This window comes from Peromyscus maniculatus, chromosome 3 (genome assembly GCF_049852395.1).
Source record: "Peromyscus maniculatus bairdii isolate BWxNUB_F1_BW_parent chromosome 3, HU_Pman_BW_mat_3.1, whole genome shotgun sequence".
NCBI classification, from domain to species: Eukaryota; Metazoa; Chordata; class Mammalia; order Rodentia; family Cricetidae; genus Peromyscus; species Peromyscus maniculatus.
In genome coordinates this window covers 51,287,552-51,308,764 of record NC_134854.1, presented here as the reverse complement: position 1 = coordinate 51,308,764, position 21,213 = coordinate 51,287,552, and the positions used below count along the sequence as shown (strand labels likewise).

At 44.5% G+C, this 21,213-nt stretch overlaps 1 protein-coding gene across 9 annotated transcripts in view; it reads right to left on the bottom strand.

Annotated features, from left to right (window-relative positions):
* Braf (B-Raf proto-oncogene, serine/threonine kinase) overlaps window positions 1-3,381 on the bottom strand; it is a 137,919-nt gene extending 134,538 nt beyond the window's left edge. For 3 of the 9 annotated variants that reach the window (XM_076566489.1, XM_076566488.1, XM_076566490.1), the window contains exon 1: window positions 3,020-3,379. In XM_076566489.1, the coding sequence (XP_076422604.1) occupies window positions 3,020-3,211 (192 nt within the window). In that variant the 5' untranslated portion in view covers window positions 3,212-3,379. Of the gene's footprint in view, window positions 1-3,019 lie in introns of all 9 variants that reach the window. The other 6 variants (XM_042273090.2, XM_076566487.1, XM_076566486.1 and 3 more) reach the window with 3 other exon arrangements.
* Window positions 3,382-21,213: the final 17,832 nt, after the last annotated feature.

Genomic DNA, 21,213 nt, shown 5'->3' with positions numbered 1-21,213 from the left:
TTCTGACAAACTTTTATTAAACCCAGGTAAGATAAAAATTTAGAATAAAATATGTCATTACACACATGCACAATTTTTCATCTTTCCATGGTACTTATTAAAGATATTCCTCTAGTTCACATAAAGAAGTTTAATTAAAAGACCACAAGATATTTGTTTCCTCTGGATTAACGTCAACTCTAAAACTATCTCTTGCTGGGTGTAGGGACACATACCCAGTACTTAAGAGGTAGTGGCAGAAGGACCAGGAGTCCCACAGCCTCAGCTTACTGCTGAGTTCCTGAAAAGCCTGGGCTACATGATACTATTTCCTGGAAGAATCTATTTTGTTACATATAATATTTGTATCTGTAGTCAATAGAGGTCCACTTTTTATCTCCCCTGCCAAATATATTTATCATCTTCTACACAAGACAACTATTCAGCGCCAAACAAATCCTAGGAGGCGAGCAATAGGAAACATCTTTTAACTAAATAAATTAAGAATACAATTTCAGGAGATAGGACCATGCTTTCAGTGAGTTATTGGTGATTTAATTTAACTTCATGTAGCCTAGAGTTTCGCAAGCACTGGTACATGGGAAATGCCCAGAAAGTGCCAAACAGAAAGTTCTAGCCCTAACACTCACTATTCAGAAAGAAAGGGGGATGGGGGGGAGTAGATAAGAGGTCCAAGTAATCTAGTTCCCTCAAGAAAATAACAAAGTCTTCCATACAGAAATGTAAACTGTCCGAATAACTCTGAAACAAAGTTCTCAAATTAGTGTCCTATCAGAGAACTATCATTTTATAACTCCTATCCATTAATTTACCCATACTTCTTTCTATCACAGTCTTCAAGCATCTTTACAATTCAAGAAAACCATACACACACTGCAGCGTAAAGTGAAGCCCAGAGGCACCTGTGCCTAGTAAGAAGACAAAGGCATATCCGATTCCTGGAGAAAACAGACAGCAGATGTGACCCCTAGCATTTCTCCATTAAAACAATATATCCTAAAAATAAACTTCCATGTCAACGGAACAAAGTTGTTTATAAATAAGAAGGAATGTGGAGGTGTGGGGAAGACAAGAGGAAGCTTCAGCAAGTTAGTACCCAAAGCCAGGAAACGAGACAGAAGGAGTGGTAACGCGGGGTAAGGGAAACAGATTGAACTGGGAAATGGATGATGGGAAGAGCTTTATCCTTGGAATCTAAGAAGCTATGGGAAATACAGAAATTAAGTGGAAACTGTCCTGAACATAAATTCAAACTGGAAGTTGGAGTTATTTCCAATTAAGGAGCAAGAAAAAGCCAGGTGGTGGTAGTGCACGCCTTTAATCCCAGCTCTTGGGAGGCAGGGGCAGATGGAAATCTACGAGTTCGAGGCCAGCCTGGGCTACAGAGCAAGTTCCAGGACAGCCAGGCCTACCTACACAGAGACACTCTTGTCTCAAAAAGCCAAAAAGAATAAAAATAAAAAAAATGAAGAAAAACTGAGAGACAGAGAGAAAGAAGAAAAAAAATGTGAGAAACAGCCTAGCTCAAATGATGGTGCTGAGCACATTTTGGTCAGAGATAGCATAAAAGGGCGGAAAACAAACGTTGTGAACAGACTGCTAATGATATATCACGAGTAGAGGATGAATTTCCCAAGTAAATATAACGAAGCAGGAAAAAGAATATTGCAGAGATAAGAAAGCAGATAGTATGAGAATTGGGAAACCTAAGTAACAGGTTTATCTTTAAGCAAAACCAACAAAATTAAGTCACACTAATCAAGTGTTTGTAAAATATGGTATTGTTTATGTGATACAATGCTCAAATAGTAAATGTAGTAAGTTTTACATACAGAAAAAAAAAGAGAATAAATTAAGTAATTTGACAATGTAATAAGTTGAATGATGCAAGGACAGGTTAAGAGAAGCAAATACTAAAGACAAGTAAACATAAAAGAGAAAAAAACGGGAAGAAAATGGGAACGACACGGATCAATTAAACCCACTGAAAACAAAAAACACGAAGATGTCAATCAAGAGGTGTGGATCAACCCCAAAAGACTTAACCCAAATGGCCAGCCACGCAAGGGGAGCAAGGGGGCAGGTGAAACCTGATGGAATCTTGACAGCCCTGGGGTGCAGGGAGTGGGTCGCTTCCAAAGTGTCCAGGAGGATTTGTGAAGATAACAATAGATAACGATGCGAGGGAGCGGTGGAATGGGATCGAGGGCCTCAAAGGACCAGGGCAAGAGAAGCGCAAAAATGCTGCTCAGTGGAAGCTAAGGTTAGAAGCAAGCGGTACAACTGGGAAATGAGCGGGGTGGTGGATGAGGATGGGACGGCGGTTACGGGTCAGCATGGGAACACTGACAAACATTATTATTAGAATCTGGGGCTGAAAAAAAAAGTCAAGGCTACACCAAAACCATCCCCTGGGCAAATCCTGTCGAGAGAAATCCCCCAAACAAGTAGAAAAGTGGGAAAGCGACAAGGGCCTGCAAAGGGAAGATAGGAGGAGAGTGGCGAGAGATGCGCTCCGTCATGCCCACGGCCAGGGAGTCATCACACGCGCGGCAGTTTCTAGGGCTGGGGGATTCGGGGGTACTGCCCCGGCCGCCACTATGCTCCATCCTCGACGCCGTCCCTGCCGGCTAGCAAAAAGGGGGGTGGGGGGGGAAACGATCTCAGGGATGCCGGGCTGGAAACCTCAGCCAGGCGTGACCTTCTCCACCAGCCCAGAGTTTCGCCCCCTATGGAAAGGCTCCAGCTCTGCCCCCGCTGCCCAACCCCACCTGGGTGGGGGCCGGGGAACCCCCCTGGGCCACCGTGTGTGTTTACGTAGCTAGGAGCCGCAGGACGGAGGGGGGGACACTCGGTCGATAGCCACATCCCCGCCGGCTGCCCAGCCCAGCCGGAGCTCCCTCCGCCGCCTCGGTCCCTCGCATAAACACTGGCCGGCCGAGCCCCCGGCGCGAGAGCCCAGGGGGATGGCGCCGCCACCGCCACCGCCACCGCCGCCACCACCGCCGCCGCCGCTCACCTCTTCGGGAATGGCCGGGTCCGCAGCCGAAGAGGCCGCGGCGCCAGCGCCGGCCTCGGGCTCCATGTCTCCATTGAAGAGAGCCTGGCCCTGCTCGGCGCCGCCGCCGCCGCCACCGCCGCCGCCGCCGCCACCGCCGCCGCCACCGCCGCCGCCGCTGTTGCTGCCACCGCCGCCACTCAGCGCCGCCATCTTCGAAGCGCAAGCCGGGGCCGAGCGGCAGCCGCGGGGCGGGGAGGGGGAAGGGAGGCGCAGGGCGGGCGGAGGCGGGCGCGGAGGCGCGGGGGGCGTGGGCGGAGCGGCCGGGGCGGAGGCCACCTCAGGAACCCGCCGGCGGCCCCCGGCGCAGCCGAGCCTGAGGGGATTGGGGGTGGGGGTGGGGGGGGTGGAGGTGGGGGGGAAGGGGGAGGGGAAGGGGAGGGGCGGAGACGACGACGAGGAGTCGCCGCGGCAACGGCGTCACCCGCGAGTCACGGCCGTGACGTCACGGGGCGCGTGACGTCATCCGAGGAGCCCCCTCGCGCCGCCGCCGCCGCCGTCAGGGGAGTGTTCCCTCTCCTCCAACCACCCTCGCGCTCACACGTTCCCGTCCCCCCCCACACCCCCCTCCCCCGCTCAGTTTCCATGGCTCCGGTTTCCTACTTTTCCTCCGTCCTCAGCCTGTTCTTGTCGTGTGGGATTTTACTAGAAGAGCAGGGGTGGTGTTCTAAGAGAAGTTAAAATCCTTGAGGGAGGAAGTTGGCCGGGAAGCCTATACTACTTGTTACTTACTGCCATTACAAAGAGGCTCTGGGTGTCGGGGTGTGTGTGTGGGGGCACGGGACACAAACAAACAAACACACACACACACACACAAAAAAAAAACAAACCCTTAAATCCCAAGGTTGAAACATCAGCCAAGACAAATTCCATAAAAATACGTCGTGGAGCAGCTAAGTCCTCAGTATGGGGCTTGGATACTGTCCTTAAAGGACTTGATCAGTTGAAGTGAGTATAAATGAAAACCTAGAACCTGGTGTTCGGTGCATTGGTTGCCTAGTTTCATTCATTTAGTATCAACGGCTCCTTCCATGCACTAGGGCCTGAGAAAAGCACATAGCATTCTAGACATTATAAACATCAAAACTATTTTTCATTTCAAAGAAAACCATTCAAAATATTTTGTAGACTCTGGTTTAAGGTTTCTCCACAAACTATATATATATGAAAGAAAAGAAAATCTGGGAGAAGAGAGTTAAATTATCTTTGAGAAGCCCAAGCTACAGAACGAAATTAAATCCAATTTATTGTTTAAAGTACATTTAACCAAAAGAAGGGAATAATGGAGAGAGGATGTGATAAAGAGAGAAAACAGGAGTGAAAAACAGGTTACCAATAGTGTACAGTTAATTGCCACAGTAACAACATGGAGTCATGGAAACTTGAGTTGATTTGTCTGTGTGTGTGTGTGTGTGTGCGCGCGCGCGCCCGCACTTCTATTAGTGGAAAGGGGGGCAGTCACCACTAACCTTTTTATTGTGTTTAGGACGATTTGAGAGGTAGAAAGCTTCTGAAGCAGGATGTCTGCACTTTTTAATCTGGCCTCCATCAGCCTCGGAGCTGATGCTTCTTTTCAAGGGAAGAGGTGCATGTGTGGCTGCTTGCTGAATCAAAACATTAAGTTCTTGTATATTGAAAAAATAACACTCTGATTGAATAATCATTCTGTGTTTGCCAGTGTCATTGTACATCCTCTTCCAAGTAGGGAAGTTTCCTTGAGAACTACATTTAAATCAGAAGATGGTTTGACATATATGAGTAAAAGAAATTAAAAAAAAAAAAAAAGATTGGCGGTAGTGGCGCGTGCCTTTAGGTAGATCTCTGAGTTCAAGGCCAGCCTGGTCTACAGAGCAAGTTCCAGGACAGTCAGGACTACACAGAGAAACCCCGTCTTGAATAACAGGAGAGAGAGAGAGAAAGAGAGACAGAGAGAGAGACAGAGAGAGAGAGAGAGAGAGAGAGAGAGAGAGAGAGAGAGAGAGAGAGACACAGAGAGACACAGAGAGACACAGAGAGAACGAGAACTATAGGGATGATGTTATCAAAGCTGTGCTAGTTTAAGGCACCATTAAGAAAACCATCAACACATAATGCTAAGAGTACTAAAGCAGGGGCAGCAGCCAGGCAGGGTCCCCTTCCCCCTCGATTTTGTCGGAAACACAACTGTCGGGGTTTGGGTTGTTTGTTTTTAGTCCCTAACTGTCTTAGTTCACTTTTAAAAATTATTCCCAGGGATACATCATTATAACTTCTTTATAACATTAAAACTTCCAAATCATTTTCAACAATATCCTTATCAGCATCAATCTATCTACAGTGACCATGTCTTATATGATGATCTCGTCACAGGATGGCTGGCCTCATCCGTTTACTATAGATTCTTGTTAGTTTCCATTCACTCAACGTGTTGTTGTTGTTGTTGTTGTTGTTGTTGTTGTTGTTAGCCCCGTGTGCTGGTTAGTTTTCATTAACTGTGTGTCTGCTGTATGTGTGTGTTTCCTCACCCTCAATAAAAGCCTTTCTTCAGCTGCTGATTCGGTCTGCTCCTGTTTGCTGTGTTCCAGATTTCTCCACTGCTACCAATCACAGTCAAGCTCAAGATTTTTCCTGCCTTTTAATGCTTTAACTGGCAGAAAAAAAGTGAACCCAATCAAGACTCCTAGATGGTACCGTTTTTTTGAGACCAGGATTTCTTTGGAAGACCACCAACTCATCAAGGTTGTCACTTAGATGCTACTGTCTGGTTGTGACTTCAGCAAATAGAATCTGGATTTCTTTCACCCGGGTTATTGTCCACTTCACTGAACATTGCATCTGGTACAGACGGACAGAGGCATCTTTTGCTGACGCAACATCCCTCACAGCACACGTCAAGAATATACACTATCACCAAATGACTGTTTTATGTACTGGATCATTGCCGTTGGTTAAGTTTTATCGTGACCCCTTAGATTAACCTTTTTCTGAGGCACTCTGACTGTAGCCCCTCACTTCTCACCCCTTTTGTCAGCTCCAGTCAGGTAAGAGCAGTCTGTGCCCCAGGCCCCTAACAGCCCTTAGGGGTGACCTTTCCAGGGATGAGGGGAGGAGTCAGATTCCCTGGTAGGCAAGCAGAGAGGGAGAAGGGCCATGACTAGGTTATAAAGATGTTGAACTTTCAAGATGGCCAGCTTCTTCATCACCCTCCTGACCTGAGACCAAAGCATAGCAGCTTAAAATAAAGGCCTTGTGGGCTTTTCTGCTGCCAGTGGGCCTCAGCTAAGGGACTGGGTCGAGCTCAAGGCCACATCAGGATAGGTTTACACAGCAGCTGTGGGCCGATCAGCCACGAGTCTTTCTTCTGACCCACCAGCCCTAAATTAGAGAAGGAAGGCCTTTCAGAGACTGAACCCCAGGCCTGAAAAAGACACTAGGTTTTTCAACTTCCCGAGTCCCCCGTCAGGTTTGTGTGGGTTCTTTTTTTCCTGTGTGGCTGCTGTATGTCTGTGTCCTTGTCACCAATAAAAGCTGTTCTTCAACTGCGAAAATAAAGAAAACAAGCCGAGCAAGCCACGGGGAGCAAACCACTAAGTAGCACTTCTTCACGGCGGCCTCGGCTTCAGGTTTTACCCCCACGTTTACCCCGCTGGAGTACCTCCTGACTTAGTTTCCCTAGACGATGGACTAGAACCTGGGAACTGAAATAAACCCTTTCCTCCCCGAGTTGCTTTTGGTCATGGTATCTGTCACAACAATGAAAAGCAAAGTAGGACACTTTGCCTTCTAATCTAGATAGACGGGATTTCTTTGGGACATTTAAAAGCCCCACAGTTAAAAAAAAAAAAAAAAACTGGCATGATGACACTTACCTTTAATTCCAGTTCTTTGGAGGCAGAGACAGATGGATCTCTGAGTTTGAGGCTAGCCTAGGGTGAGTTCCAGGACAGCCAGGGCTACACAGAGAAACCCCTGTCTCAGAAAACTAAAAGAGGGGGGGAAAAAACCTACTAAAAGGAAAAAAAAGGGGAGGGGACTGAAAATTCTTTGACGCAACTTTCATCAAAAGGTGAGATCCACATACCCTCTCTTTAAATTTGAACAAGACTCAGTGACTTCCCTGTACCCCTCCCCGCCTCAGCCCCCCCCACACACACACACACCCACTAGAAGTGGTGCTCTGTGACTTTGGGAGCCAGACCACAAACTATGAAACAGCTTTCAGCTTGCTTACTGAAATAGAAGGCATTTGAGTCTTGCCTTGTAAGTCCGACTACCCTGAATTCAGTAGCCGTACTAAGAGAGGCTCCGAGTCCATGAAGAGCATGATTGGGTGTGGATGCTTAGCTGTAGTTCCAGTTTAACTATCAGCCGGGTGAGTAAACATGCCTCTGGAGCATTCCAGTCCTCAGCTGTGAAGACACCCCCAGGCACTGAGTCTTACTCTGCTGAAGGCCCAGACCTGGAGCAAAGAGATAAGCCACCTTTGTTTTGCTTTGTCTGAATTTTGAGGTAATTTCACACTTTGCAAAAGGCAAAAACTGTAATATTTGAGTCTCACAGTGCTATAATATAATGAACAGGCTTAAATCCTTGGTTGTGTTTGTTTGAAAAAGCTTATTTATATTGTTTTATTGTTGTTGTTAGGCCATCTTAGATTGGCATTATTATTATTTATTATTGTTAATTATAATTATTATTATTGGTTTTTTGAGACAGGGTTTCTCTGTGTAGCTTTGGGGCCTGTCCTGGAACTCACTCTGTAGACCAGGCTGGCCTCAAAACTCACAGAGATCTGCCTGGCTCTGCCTCCCGAATGCTAGGTTTAAAGGCATGCACCACCACTGTCTGGCCATTATTATTACTACTGCTACTATTAATTATTATTATTACTATTATTTTATAGATTGAAAAATAAGACAAAGCCAGGTATAATGGTATGTAATCCTGGCACCTCAGGAAGCTGAGGCAGGAGGATGATCAGTTGGAGGCCCTCAACCTGAGTTACAAAGTAAGAACCTATCTAAAAAACAGTAACAACAAAAACAATACAAATAAGCCATATAAAGAAACCCAATAAAGAGGAATTTAAACTTACCCATTATGAGATTATATAGTCAAAATGTTGATATACTGGCACGAAAATCCCGAGCTTTGGACACCAAAGTTTATGCTTTCTCTCTGTTGTTTCTCTTCTGGATACCATGGAACATTTTCGTTTGTTTCTTTTTAGAGGGTCTCACTTTGTGAGCATTGGCTGGCCGGGAACTCACTATGTGGACCAGGCCAGCCTCAAACTCTAGAGATCTGCTGAGATTAAAGGCATGTGCCACCACCCGATGCCTGGTTTAGACTTGTTTTAAGACTGCCATGGCTCTGTCTTAGACAGTGAACTGGCTGCTCTGCAGAACTGACTGTGTTCTCCTTGCCTCACTTAGTCCCGAAAAGATGCCATACAAGCCCCGCTCTCTCTGCCGTGTTGTGGGGAGTTCCCAAGATGTCTCTCCGTAGTCTGGTGAACAGACCCTCACTTTACCTTGACAACTTCTGAGGCCTCAGCACATGCAAAAGCAGGTGCAAGTCCTTTGTCACTGGACACAGCCTGTCTGTCCACCTCCTCCCCCAGCCCAGCGCTGCCACATGTGGGTGGACATGCTGCAAGCTCCTCCCCCAAAACAGTGTGTCCTGGAGTGTATGGTGAGCCAAGCCAGAAGGTGATCTAAGCAGAAACAGATCACCCTCCTTTCGAGCTGTAGTGTGCTGCGTGAACATGAGAACAATCCTATCTGTACATTCTTACAGACACTTTCGTCAACAGTTCGTGTAAGTTTGTCTCAACCCCCCTGGGCCCCTTGAGCACTCACACAGCCACAGGAAACCGGAAGGGAAATGTCGTCGGAAGTGCTAGAGTAGACCCTACCACTGCTTCAGCTAATGGCTGAAATGGGTGAGCTCTGCTGCGGCTCACCCCTTCTCCCTTTTTACATCTAGCCAGTATTTCCATCAGGAAATATCGAGTTCTGCATTCTGATGGACGCTGGATCATCCTACTGGTCAGCCAGATCTGATTCCACGTTAATGTGTTCAACTCTAAAAGAAGAAGAAGTAAGCAGCCTTTAAGCTTCTGGATTTCCAACTGGGTTCATTGATACATAGCTGATCACAGTTTGTTTTCTTTAGGAAATAATGTCATTTTTGTGGATAACACATTCTTTGTCACTTAATGGTCAGCAACTCTTAGAAGCTGAAAAGATGTGAATGGAAATAGTCATAGGACTGGATTCAGACCAACTTTCCTACAGAGGAGTACGTACGTGGAATTCCACTGAGGAATTCCCTCAGTGGAATTCCAGATTCAACCCAAATCCTTTAAGTATGAGGATCTTGATAATACCTTCAACTGGAATCTCCCATTTACCAGACTAACTTTTGCCTATGAAAACCTTGCTTCTAGATTAATGAAATGTATTAGGGTACTGTGTTCTTAACAGTTAATAAAAGATATTCATGCCATATTATTACTTTATCACAACATCTTGCTCACACTACCTTTGGGTATGTTAATGAGATACAGAATGTCTTATCAGTGTTCTATTGCTGTGAAGTGACACCATGACCATGGCAACTGTTGTGAGAAAAAACATTTAATTAGGAGCTTGCCTACATTTTCAGAGGCTTAGTCTGTTATCATCATGGCAGGGAACATGGCAGCAGGCATGGCAGGCATGTGCTGGAGAGATAGTTGAGAACTACACCCTGATCTGCAGTCAGAGAGAGAGCAAGACTGGACCTAACATGGGCTTTCAAAGTCTCAAAGCCCACCCCCAGTGACACACTTCCTCCAACAAGACCACACCTCCTCATCCTCCTAATCCTCTCAAACAGTTCCACTCCTTGGTGACTAAGCATTCAAATGCATGAACCTGTGGGAACAATTCATATTCAAGCCACCACACAGAGTTCTTGAAAATATTCTTTTTTTTTTTTTCCAGTTTTTCGAGACAGGGTTTCTCTGTGTAGCTTTGCACTTTTTCTGGAACTCACTCGGTAGCCCAGGCTGGCCTCGAACTCACAGAGATCAACCTGGCTCTGCCTCCCGAGTGCTGGGATTAAAGGCGTGCGCCACCACCGCCCGGCGAAAATATTCTTTGTGAATTTATTTTTGTGCTCAATTTTTATTTTTATTTATGTGTGTGTATGCCTGCTTGTCTATATGTGCACTGTGTATATGCAGTGTCTGAGGAGGCCAGAAGAGGGCATCAGATGCCCCGGAATAGGAGTTACAGGCAGTTGTGACCCACCTGACGTAGCTGCTGGAAACCAAACCTGGGTCTTTTGCAAGATCAGTACTGAAAGGACCAAGCAGAGGCCATAGCAGGCTGTCAGTCTTCTCTCAGAGGTCAGGTCTCAATTTCAGTTTCCCGAGACTTGAGCAAGCAGCTTCTGGGAGGGCCGTGAACAAAAGACATAGTCCTTGCGGTAGCTCCCTTTCTGCATGTACTCAAAGTGCAGCCATATGTTCACTGTCTGGGACCCCTCACCAACTTAGAGCTATGCACATGAGTCAAGGCCTGCACCACTGAGCCAGCCCCCACAGTCAGTATGTGCTAGGTCAGCCAGCCCCAACGGCAGCTCAAGGACAAAGCCTGGGACTTGTCCCCGGACAGCCCCCAAAATGATAATTGTAACCCCCAACCAGTAAATTCAAAGGTTACATACCCTCACCCAATTAAAAGAGAACAGAGATAAAAATAAACCAATTCAAGTTGCACCCATGCAACCCCCCCCCCCGCCCCCCAACCGCCCTGAAGGCCTTGTGGTTTTTGCCTTTAAATAGCTAGCCTCACAAAGAAAGAGCAACTCCTCCCTGCCTCACTCTATTGGGTGTAGGAATGAGTTCCCTGTCTAGACTTGTATCTATAGAATAAACTTTGCTGTTGCATTCTGGACATCCATGGTCTTCAGTGGTCTCTTTGGGGTTGTGATCTGGGCATAACAAGTAAGTGCTCTTAACTGCTGAGCCATCTGTCTAGTTCCCTGAATGAATTTTTTTGTTTGCTTTTATAGAAGGTGCGATATAATACATTATCTCTTGGCAAAGGAGGAAAGAGAACAACCTACTCTTGACCACCTTCAGAAATTTTGCTTTCTGTGATTTCAGCTACCTGTGGTCACCTGTCGTCTTAAATATTAGATGAAAAATCCAAGAAATAAAGAATTCATAAGGCCTGGGGTTTTGTTTTGCTTCCCCCACCCCTTTTTTGAGGCTCAGAGAGGTTGAGAAAAGGTTTCACTTCCTGTCTCTAGCTGATTTGGAACTCATTATGTCAACCTGGTAGACCAAAACTTGGATCCATCTTCCTGCCTCTGCCTTCTGAGAACTGGGATTACAGTTGTGCACCACTATCCTATAATTCATGCTTTAAATTCCATTCCATTGAATAGGGTTATAGCATTTTGCAGCATCCTACTCTGTCTTACCTGGAATGAGAGTCTCCCTTTGCACAGCTTATCCATGTAATATATGCTACCCATCTGTTAGTCAGTAGCTGTCTCAGTTACTAGATCAACTGTCAAAGTACTACAATTGTAGTGGGTAGCCATTCCAGCTTGGTTCTGGAAGTTCCAACCCCCATTGAGACTCTGGCAACTGTCACGCCTACGAGGCGGGGCGAGGGGAGGCGCCTGGGGACCTGAGAGCTGGATGGGCCAGCGCTCTCTCTGGGCGCTCTCTCGGTGCCGGGACGCTGACCGGTGGAGATTGACTGTGCAGAGCTCCGGAGAACACCGCTGGACTGCGTTACACCTTCCCCAGACCCTGCGACCTACCCATTACTTAATTTGTGAGTTACGCCATTAAATAAATATCCTTTTAACTACGTGGAGTGGCCAAAATAATTTCTCCAATATGCAATGTTTATGTTCAACTCACCCTTATTTTACTTAGTACTAGCCCCCAAATGAGACTGTCAAATTAACAACAATGCATTGTTACAACTGTTCTGTTATTTTAGTTATTGTTTTCCATCTCTTATTTTGCCTAAATGCTTAATGGAATTTTGTCACGGGTGTATATGTATTGTAAACAAAACAAAACAAATACAAAGTGTGGTTCTAGCTTCAGTTTCGGGCTTCTACTAGGAGTCTTGAACCATATTCTTCGCGGATAAGGGGAGACTACTTTGTCGGCAAATGTGTTTGAAAGATAACAACATCTAGAAGGCATGGATGGGTCGGAATGGAATGAAGGACCAGCAGGATGGCTGAGTAGACAAAGGGCTAGCTGTGCAAACCTGATGCCCTAAGTTCAAGACTCAGAACCCTGTAAGCTAGGAGGAAACTGATGCCAAAACAGACCCTCTGCCCTCCGTGTGGACATTGTGGCACTCGTGTGCTGACATTCCTATATCCTACACACATGCGCAGAATAGTAAAAACTAATTTTTAAAGGATAGAGTGAAGAGTATAGGGTGGAAATGAGAGTTCTCTAAGTAAATGAAGACGTGAAATCTTCCTAATCGAACCTAATTGTATACTAAATTGATAACTGTACAGAGGAAATTACTAATCCAAATATCTTTTGAATGTAAGGGTCTTAAATTCAGTGAGCTTTTGAATATAGGGTTTTGCTTCATTATTATTTGTAGTATTGGAGACTGAACTTAGGACCTTGGGCATGATAGACAAGTGCTCTACTACTAAACACGTGCTGTATCCCTAGTCCTTTTGTTACTATTCATTTTGAGGCAGGGTCTTGCTAAGTTGCCCAGGCTAGCCTTGAACTTGCCATCTTCTGAGATCACAGGCCTAACTTGAATATAGTTTTCTGAGTGCAGGTTTTTACTGTGGCAAAGTAAAGTGGCTAAGCAGCAACAGTTTCTCAGAGTTCTTTTCCATTGGGTAAGGCCTACTTAACTGTGTGTGTGTGTGTGTGTGTGTGTGTGTGTGTGTGTGTGTGTGTGTGATGTGAGATCCTTAGCATCACCAACAGGACTAAAGCTCTACATTATGTAAATGCTCATGTGGTCCATCATCTATTATTTGAGCCAAAAGTGGATCAGTGTAAGTGTCAGCGCAGGAAACAAATATAGAACGTGGGGTATTGTGCAGAATAGATAACATACCCCAAAAATCCAACCTCAGGGGGAGAAGTCAAGGGTAGGCAACTCTTGTTAGTTAAAAGACACGCCTTTAATCCCAGCACTCGGGAGGCAGAGGCAGGAGGATCTTTTTGAGTTCGAGGTCAGCCTGGTCTACAGAGTGAGTTCCAGGACAGCCAGGGCAACACAGAGAAACCTTGTCTCAAAAATAAAACCAAACCAAGGGGTGGGGGATTAACATTAGGGAATTTGATGAAGTCTTTATAATGCTGTTCTTTTTACCATTTCTGTACATTTGAAATATCTCAAAAGAAATTTTACAAAAAAATACACACTTACAGAGATAAAATGTGATGAGCTTCTAAGAAATGCTTCTGCCAGGCATGTCTGGTGCATGTGTTACTAATATTACTGCCTTAAATTATCTTCTTCAATTATCCGCCTAAGGTCTACTTCTTATCAATCTGTCTCCATCCCTATTGATTTTTCTGATTTTTTGAATGGACAAGGTTGGAAGTCAAAGTATTTTCTGATACTTTGGTACAGATTGTTTTGCATCATGGTTTATGGGTAATAAGAATCCATGAGAGACAGCAGAGAAAAACAATGAAAGCATGAAATTTGCAGGCAAATGGATGGAACTAGAAAATATCATCCTGAGTGAGGTAACCCAAACCCAGAAAGACAGTTATGGTATGTACTCACTCATTGGTGGATTCTAGATATAAAATGAACAATCAGACCACAACCCATAGAACCATAGAGGCTATATATATATAGCATGGAGGTCCGTAGGACGACTGTGGCATATAATAAATTTCAGTTTTACTCAATTATTGAAAAAAAATAGCCAAATGAATGGAAACACATGAACTATGAACCAAAGACTGAGGGGCTCCCAGCTGGATCAGGCCCTCTGAATAGGTGAGACAGTTGATTGGCTTGATCAGTTTGGGAGGCATTTAGGCAGTGGGACCAAGTCCTGTGCTCATTCCATGAGTTGGCTGTTTGAAACCAGGAACTTATGCAGGGACACTTGGCTCAGTCTGGGAGGAAGGGACTGGACCTCCCTGGACTGAGTCTACCAAGTCGATCACAGTCCTCGGGGGAGGACTTGTCCTGGAGGAGATGGGAATGGAGGGTGGGCTGGGGGTAAGGGGAGGGCGTGGGAGGGGGGAGAATAGGGGAACCCATGGCTGATATGTAGAACTGAATGGTATTGTAAAATAAAAAATATATATCACAAAAAAAAAGAAAAGAAAAGAAAAAAAAAAAAAAAAAAAAAAAAAAAAAGAATCCATGAGAGAAATTCTTTGCTAGGTCTTTCTCAGGTTTTAATAAGGCCCTGTATGTATGTCCATTTATCATATAAGAATTTTCTTGTTTGTTAAATTACCACACACATTTTTATTATACCTATTTGCAGTTAAAAGCTGTCTTACTGTCTCCTCAGAATATTTTGTGATACATCCTATTTCCATTTCTTCATTTCTTAAATCAAAAAATATTGATGGAATGCCTACTTTTTTGCGAAACTATTTGCCAGGTTTTTATGTAATCTGAATGGTAACGAGAGTCTTGGCTTGTGTTAGTTCTAATGCTTAACTGTTGCTGTGGATGAGCCTTATATACAGCTCACTGTTAGAAAGCAAATCTCTAATAGTACTCTGTTTCACGGGCAACAGACCTTCCTTGACTGTCTTTAACTTTTCTTATGCTAATTTTCAAATGTATGTTTTGCTTTTGTCTTTGATGTGAAGTATCGATACATTTCTAGGAGGCTTCACAACATGAATGGCTGCTGGTCGTGGTGGCACATGCCTTTAATCCCAGTCCTTGCACTAGGAGGCAGGAGCAGGTAGATCTTTGCAAGTTCAAGGCAAGATTGGTCTTCAAAGCAAGTTCCTGGACAGCCAGCGCTAGCAGCCTCAGCCCGCTCCTCCAAAACGCATGAATGCCAAGCTTCCAGCCCTCCCAAGTACAAACTATGCCGCTTTGTTCGTTCATGCCTCCTTTCCTAGCTCATGGCATAAAGCATCGCTCTTGGTTTCAGCGTTGTTTTGCATTACCGTCGGCTGTTTCCATCATCTCAAAATCTCTGTTACCTCAGACCTCACAACTGTACACACTCTTAAAGGCCAGTTCTTTCCGGGATTGTTCTTTGGGGTCGGTTTTCACCACTGGCAGTCTAATTTTCCTATAACCCAAAGCTTTCCTTATTTCATTTCTCAAGCACCTGTCTTAGTGTACTTAGGCCCTTTGAGCAAAGTGTCATAGGCTGGCTGATTTATAAACCAAAGAAGCGTGTTTCTCACCAGACGGTAGGCTAGAAATCTAAGGTCAGAGGCCCATGTACTGAAATTCTGATGAAGGTCCTTGTGTAGGTTACAGACTGCCATTTCCTCATCTGTCAGAAAGAAAATGTAGGCATTCTCAGAGTTCCCTTTTGATAAGGCCACGATAGTTCCATATGTGAGGACCCTGTACTTAGAACCCCCCAAAGGTCTCACATCTTAATGTTGCATATTAGGAGTCATGATTTCAGCATATAAACACAAGCAAAATGGCTATCCCTTTATCAATTCCATTGGTTCCATTCAAAATGATTATCTCTAAACCTGTGTCTTGTAGAGGGGCCCCAAAACAGCTTGACCACACAGCTGCCATGACAGGCTTAGAGGCTCAGACACAGCTTCTGTGACAGGCTTACTGGCAGGCAAAACCTAGACCCAGGAAAAGCCATAAACTGACCCCACCTAGGAAGGGCCTAGATCTAAGGGGAAGTACCTGCCATTCCAAACATTCCAACCATTAGATACGGTGGTCAGATGTCCCTGAGTCTAGCACACATCTATTTTTGTTTTACAGATACCCCTAGACAAATGTTAACCAATCAGGGTCCTGAACCCTATAAGTCCCCTCACCCCAACCTTTGCTATGATAAAATCTCTACCCCATCTGAGCTCAGGGCTCTCTGCTCTCTCCGCTGCATTGTCAGACAGACAGACTAAGCTCAGAGCTTGAAAAATACAGGCTCTTTGCTTTTACATATGGGATTCGGTCTCTGTGGTGGTCTTTTGAGGGTCCCCAAGATCTGGGTATAACATATCTCAGTCTAGACTTTGATAACTTCGAAGCCTCTGCACCCAGCCACCTAGGATATGCTTCCACCTGAATATTATAAACTAAGTCCAGTGATTCCCATTCTGTTGCTTGATTCTAACGGCTCCCTCAGGGGAGGGGGTGAGAAGGCATGGTGTCAACAGCATAGACACCAGGAATCAGTTGAAGGCAAACAGCAGACTTGATTATTCAATAACAGGAAAGGCCTTGTATACCCTCCTCCCAGCACCCAGACTGTGTCCCAATCTGGTGGCATTGCATGGTCACCCCTCATTGGCTGGGTATGATCAGGAGCTCTGACAGGGCCTGTTCCTAGGCCCTCAGGCAGACTTCAGGTTGGCTCATAAGGAAGTATGTTATGTACATGCCTTGGCAACTGGTTTGAGCCAGTTTCCTCAACTCTATGAGCCTGTCCTCCTTCACCATTCTACTAACAGCTCCTATGTAGGAATAGATCTTCTAACGAATCTCAATTTGTGGCACCACTTTTAATTTTCTTATGTAAAGATAATATTGATCTCATGTTATCTTTGCTGATATAACAAAAATCCCTGTGGTCTTTTAAGTAATTGAGTTCAGCCGCTTCAGAATTTCTTCAGTAGTGGACTGGCCCATGTCTGTCTCTTCATTGCCAGGGGCTTGCTGAAGGAAAATATGCATTTGTCCCTTTAGATCTTTTTCTTTTCTTTCTTTCTTTCTTTCTTTCTTTCTTTCTTTCTTTCTTTCTTTCTTTCTTTCTTTCTTTCTTTCTTTTTTTTTTTTGAAACAGGGTCTCTATGTGTAGTCTTGGCTGTCCTGGAACTCACTTTGTAGACCAGACTGGAGATCCACCTGCCTCTGCTTCCCGAGTGCTGGGATTAAAGTGCACCACCACTGCCTGGCTTAGATGTTTTTCTTTTACCACACATCATTACTTCTTCACCAGTCTCCTTTATTTCTGCACCTGGAATTCTGGTTTCAACATATGTCATGTTTATTTCTCTTCATTTTTATTAATAACTAGATATTAGATAACTAAGGCAAATGTTAATTTTGTATTTTATGACTATATTTGGTTTAGATTATTTGTATTTCTTCTACTGGCTTATAGGATATTGATACAGACATCAGCTTCAGGATATTACTCCACCTTTAGAAGGATTTGGATATAAAAATCAAAGTTGAAATGTCTAACCCTAAGCAGAAGAATTCTTAGAGAGATCTTCAACTGAAAATAACAAAGTTGCAAAATGCAAACTATAAAGCAATATAAAACCCTTTGTGTGAAGAATTTGAAATAGCCAGGTGAGGCTCATCCCACTCCTTAACCAGCTTATTTTACTAGTGATGACAACACCTGTTCATTGGATTGGTGTGCCTGCTGCACAGTATTGTGATCACTGAGCATTATTCAAACTTCTTTGATGATGTGGAGCTGAAATATTACATCAGAGCCATTATAGTTGTCCTTGAGATGCTTGCAGGATGCTAGATACATAAAGTTATATGAGGCATAAAACTAGTTTTCCTCTCTTTGAGAAGGTGTACTAACTTGTCATCAGAAAGTCATACATCTTTAGATGGAATTTATTCAGTCATCCTCTGTGCTGGCTAGTTTTATGTCAACTTGACACAAGCTAGAGTCATTGGAGAGGAGGGAACCTCAACTGAGAAAAGACTCCATAAGATTGGGCTGTAGGCAAACCTGTACGTAGGGCATTTTCTTAATTAGTGATTGATGGAGGAGGGCAACCCATGGTGGGTGGTGCCATCCCTGGGCTGGTGGTCCTGGGTTCTATAAGAAAGCAGGCTGAGCAAACCATGTGGCAAAAAGCCAGTAAGAACACTCCTCCGTGGCCTCTGCACCAGCTCCTGCCTCCAGTTTCCTGCCCTGTGTGAGTTCCTGTCCTGACTTCTTCAGTGATGAACAGTGTTGTGGGAAAAGTCAAGTAAACCCTGTCCTCCTCAGCTTGCCTTAGTCATGGGTGTTTCATTACAGCGATAGAAACCCTAACTGAGACACTCTCTTTGGGAGAATTGGTCCTAGGAAATTGTTTTCAGAAGATGAAATATACTTCAGCCCTAAAGATTTATAAAAATCAAAAGTTATGAAATTTTGTTCCTGGACATAGGCAAATGCCCATTTCTTTTCCCCCCTCAAAAACTAAAGTTGCTGGTAAAATTACCACAGATATTAAATTATGTAATTTAGACACGTGCTTATTTGTCTTTGTTAAGTAGAAAGATGGGGCACAGCATGTGGAGATGATGTTGTACTAGGTATTGAATCAGTATAGTAAGACCTTCGCAGACTGGACAGTGGAGGAAAAGTATTAAGAGATGCTGGCAGGAGAGGAAGAGTGAACAGGGAGAAGATGCTGACAGGGATGTTAGTGAGAGACTTTGTGAGCAATGGGCCTGAGAACCTGGGAAGCAGAGTGTCATGGATACTGGGACTAACATTTTCTCCACACCACAATGTGCAAACATGTGCTCTCGAGCATCCGGAAGCAGAATCTTTGGTACAAGTAGTGAAGAAGGCTGTGGAGTACCCACAGCATTAGCACCAGTATTTCTCCAGGTAGAGGTAGACAACGGCCAGGGCCAACTGAAATAGAAGAAAGAGAACATAGTGGATCCTAATGTGGGAACTGTTTGGTCTGAATACCTGCAAATCCTGGTGCCACAGTTAACACCATGCAGGGGTCACCTTTCACATTCTACACAGTGTGACTCTCAGCTGTGCTCTGGAACTGACATTCATCCCCAACGGTGTCAGTCCTGCCCCCCGGGATTGGGCAACGTGGCTGCCTGGTCTTGGGAACCATCTGCTTTGGAAACTCCCAGACATAATTACAGGCTGCATTTTATGAGCTGCTGAGGTTGGTTCAGACTATCAAACTGGGAGAAACTCAAGCTATTAGGATTTCTGCTTTTGGGTTACTATGCCCTAATTTATTCCTGTGGTCTGATAACATCTGAGAATCCTGGTTCCTCATTTCCAAGCACTCCTGTTAGGGCTTGCTGTCTTGTCTTAGAGTAGGGGCCCAGGTGGGGTTGAAGCAGTGTTCCAGATTCAAGTGTAATTTCAAACTCAGTTGGTGGGATGTGCTTGCCAACACCACACAGGCTGTGGTCCTGGATAGGTGGGTCAAGGACCACAAACTCGTGTTGAATGAGGTGATTTCCAGGATAGTCTCAGATCTTACCGTCAAACAGGTAGCTCTTTGTTTCTCTTCACCTCTGAGTTTTGAGGAAAACCTACGGGAAGATCACATTTTGTCTTAACTATGGTGCTTATGTCGGCCTCCAGTGGGAAAACTACAAAGTAAAATAGATCATTCTGGAATAACTCCATAACATCTGATAAACAGAATTGTATTCTCTTGAAAGACCCTTCCTGAAATAGTCTAAGTCTTGAGAGATAGAACACTTGTCCATGGATCCAGAAATGCTTGTTAGACTTGCCAAATCGTAAAGGCCATTGGGCCCAGCAGCAGCCATTAAAATATTTTTGAAATATTACATTCCAAATGAAATGATAAGGCCTAAGTCAACTGCAAGGAGAGCTGGGTCAAACTCTAGTTCTGTTGAGAGCTATATTAGTTACCTGTCTCATTGCCACAACAAAACACTTCACAAAAACAACTCAGAGAAGGTTTGTTTTGGCTCATAGTTCAAGAACACAGTCCATCCTGGCAGACAGGTCCCCAGTCATGAACTATACCTAGCATGGTATCTATCATGGTGGCAATCTTGAGGCAGCTGGCCACACTGTACCCACAATCAGGAAGCAGCGAGGGATAAGTATTCACACTCAGCTCACTTTCTCCTTTTTATTCAGTCCCGGACCACAGCTCATAGAAGGGTGGTACCTGTAGTTAAGGTGAGTCTTCCCACTTCATTTAACCTAATCAAGATAATCTCTCAGAGGCATACTCAAAGGTTACCTAAGCTAGATAATCCCTCAAAGGCATGCATAGTGGCTTGTCTCCTAGGCGATTCTAGGTTCTGTCAAACTGATCATATTAGCCATCACAGGGACATTCTTATAAACTAGCTAAAGCAGGAAGGAAAAGCCCAAACTTGGTGTCTAATTCAATAATAACAAGATTTTTCCCTGCACACAATTGTTCAAAGCCACCTTATATATAATGCAACCATAGTCATATTCAGTTTGGACCCTACACACACACACACACACACACACACACACACACACACACACACACACACACACCATACACACACTGGTCTCAAAGCCTATGGGGGTTTTGTTGTTTATTTTTTTAACAAAATAAAATATAATAGATAAGACAAAACTTAACACATCAGAATTGGACAAAACAAACAAATAGAAGGAAAAGAGCCCAAGAGAAGGCAGAAGAAGAAATAGAGATCTATATTTTCACACATTCAGGAATCTCATAAAAACACTAAACTGGAGGCCATAATATATATGTAAAGGGCCTGCTGCAGGTCCTGTGCATGCTGCCTCAGTCTCTGTGAGTTCCTATGAGCTTTGCTCATGTTGATCTAGAGAACCTGGTTTCCTTGGTGTCCTCATCTCCTCTGGCTCTTATACTCTTTCTGTTTCCTCTTCTGTAGGGTTCCCTGAGCCCTAAGGGGGACTTGATGGAGACATCCCACTTAGGTCTAGATGTTCCGAGGTCTCTCATTCTGCATAATGTCTTACTGTGGGTCTCTGTATTTGTTTCCATTAACTGCAAGAGGAAGCTTCTCTGATGAGGGCTGAGCAAGGCACACTGATCTATGAATATAGCAGAATGCCCTTAGGAGTCATTTTATTGTTTTTTTTTCTCAGAACAGTAATATTTTGTTTTACCCTAGGTCCCCGGGCTATCTAGTCTCAGGTTTTTGGTCACCCAAGCAGTGTTGGGTTTGAGTTCCATCTTGTGCAGTGGTCCTTAAGTCAAATTCAGTATTGTTGCTTACTCCCACAAGCTTTGTGCCATC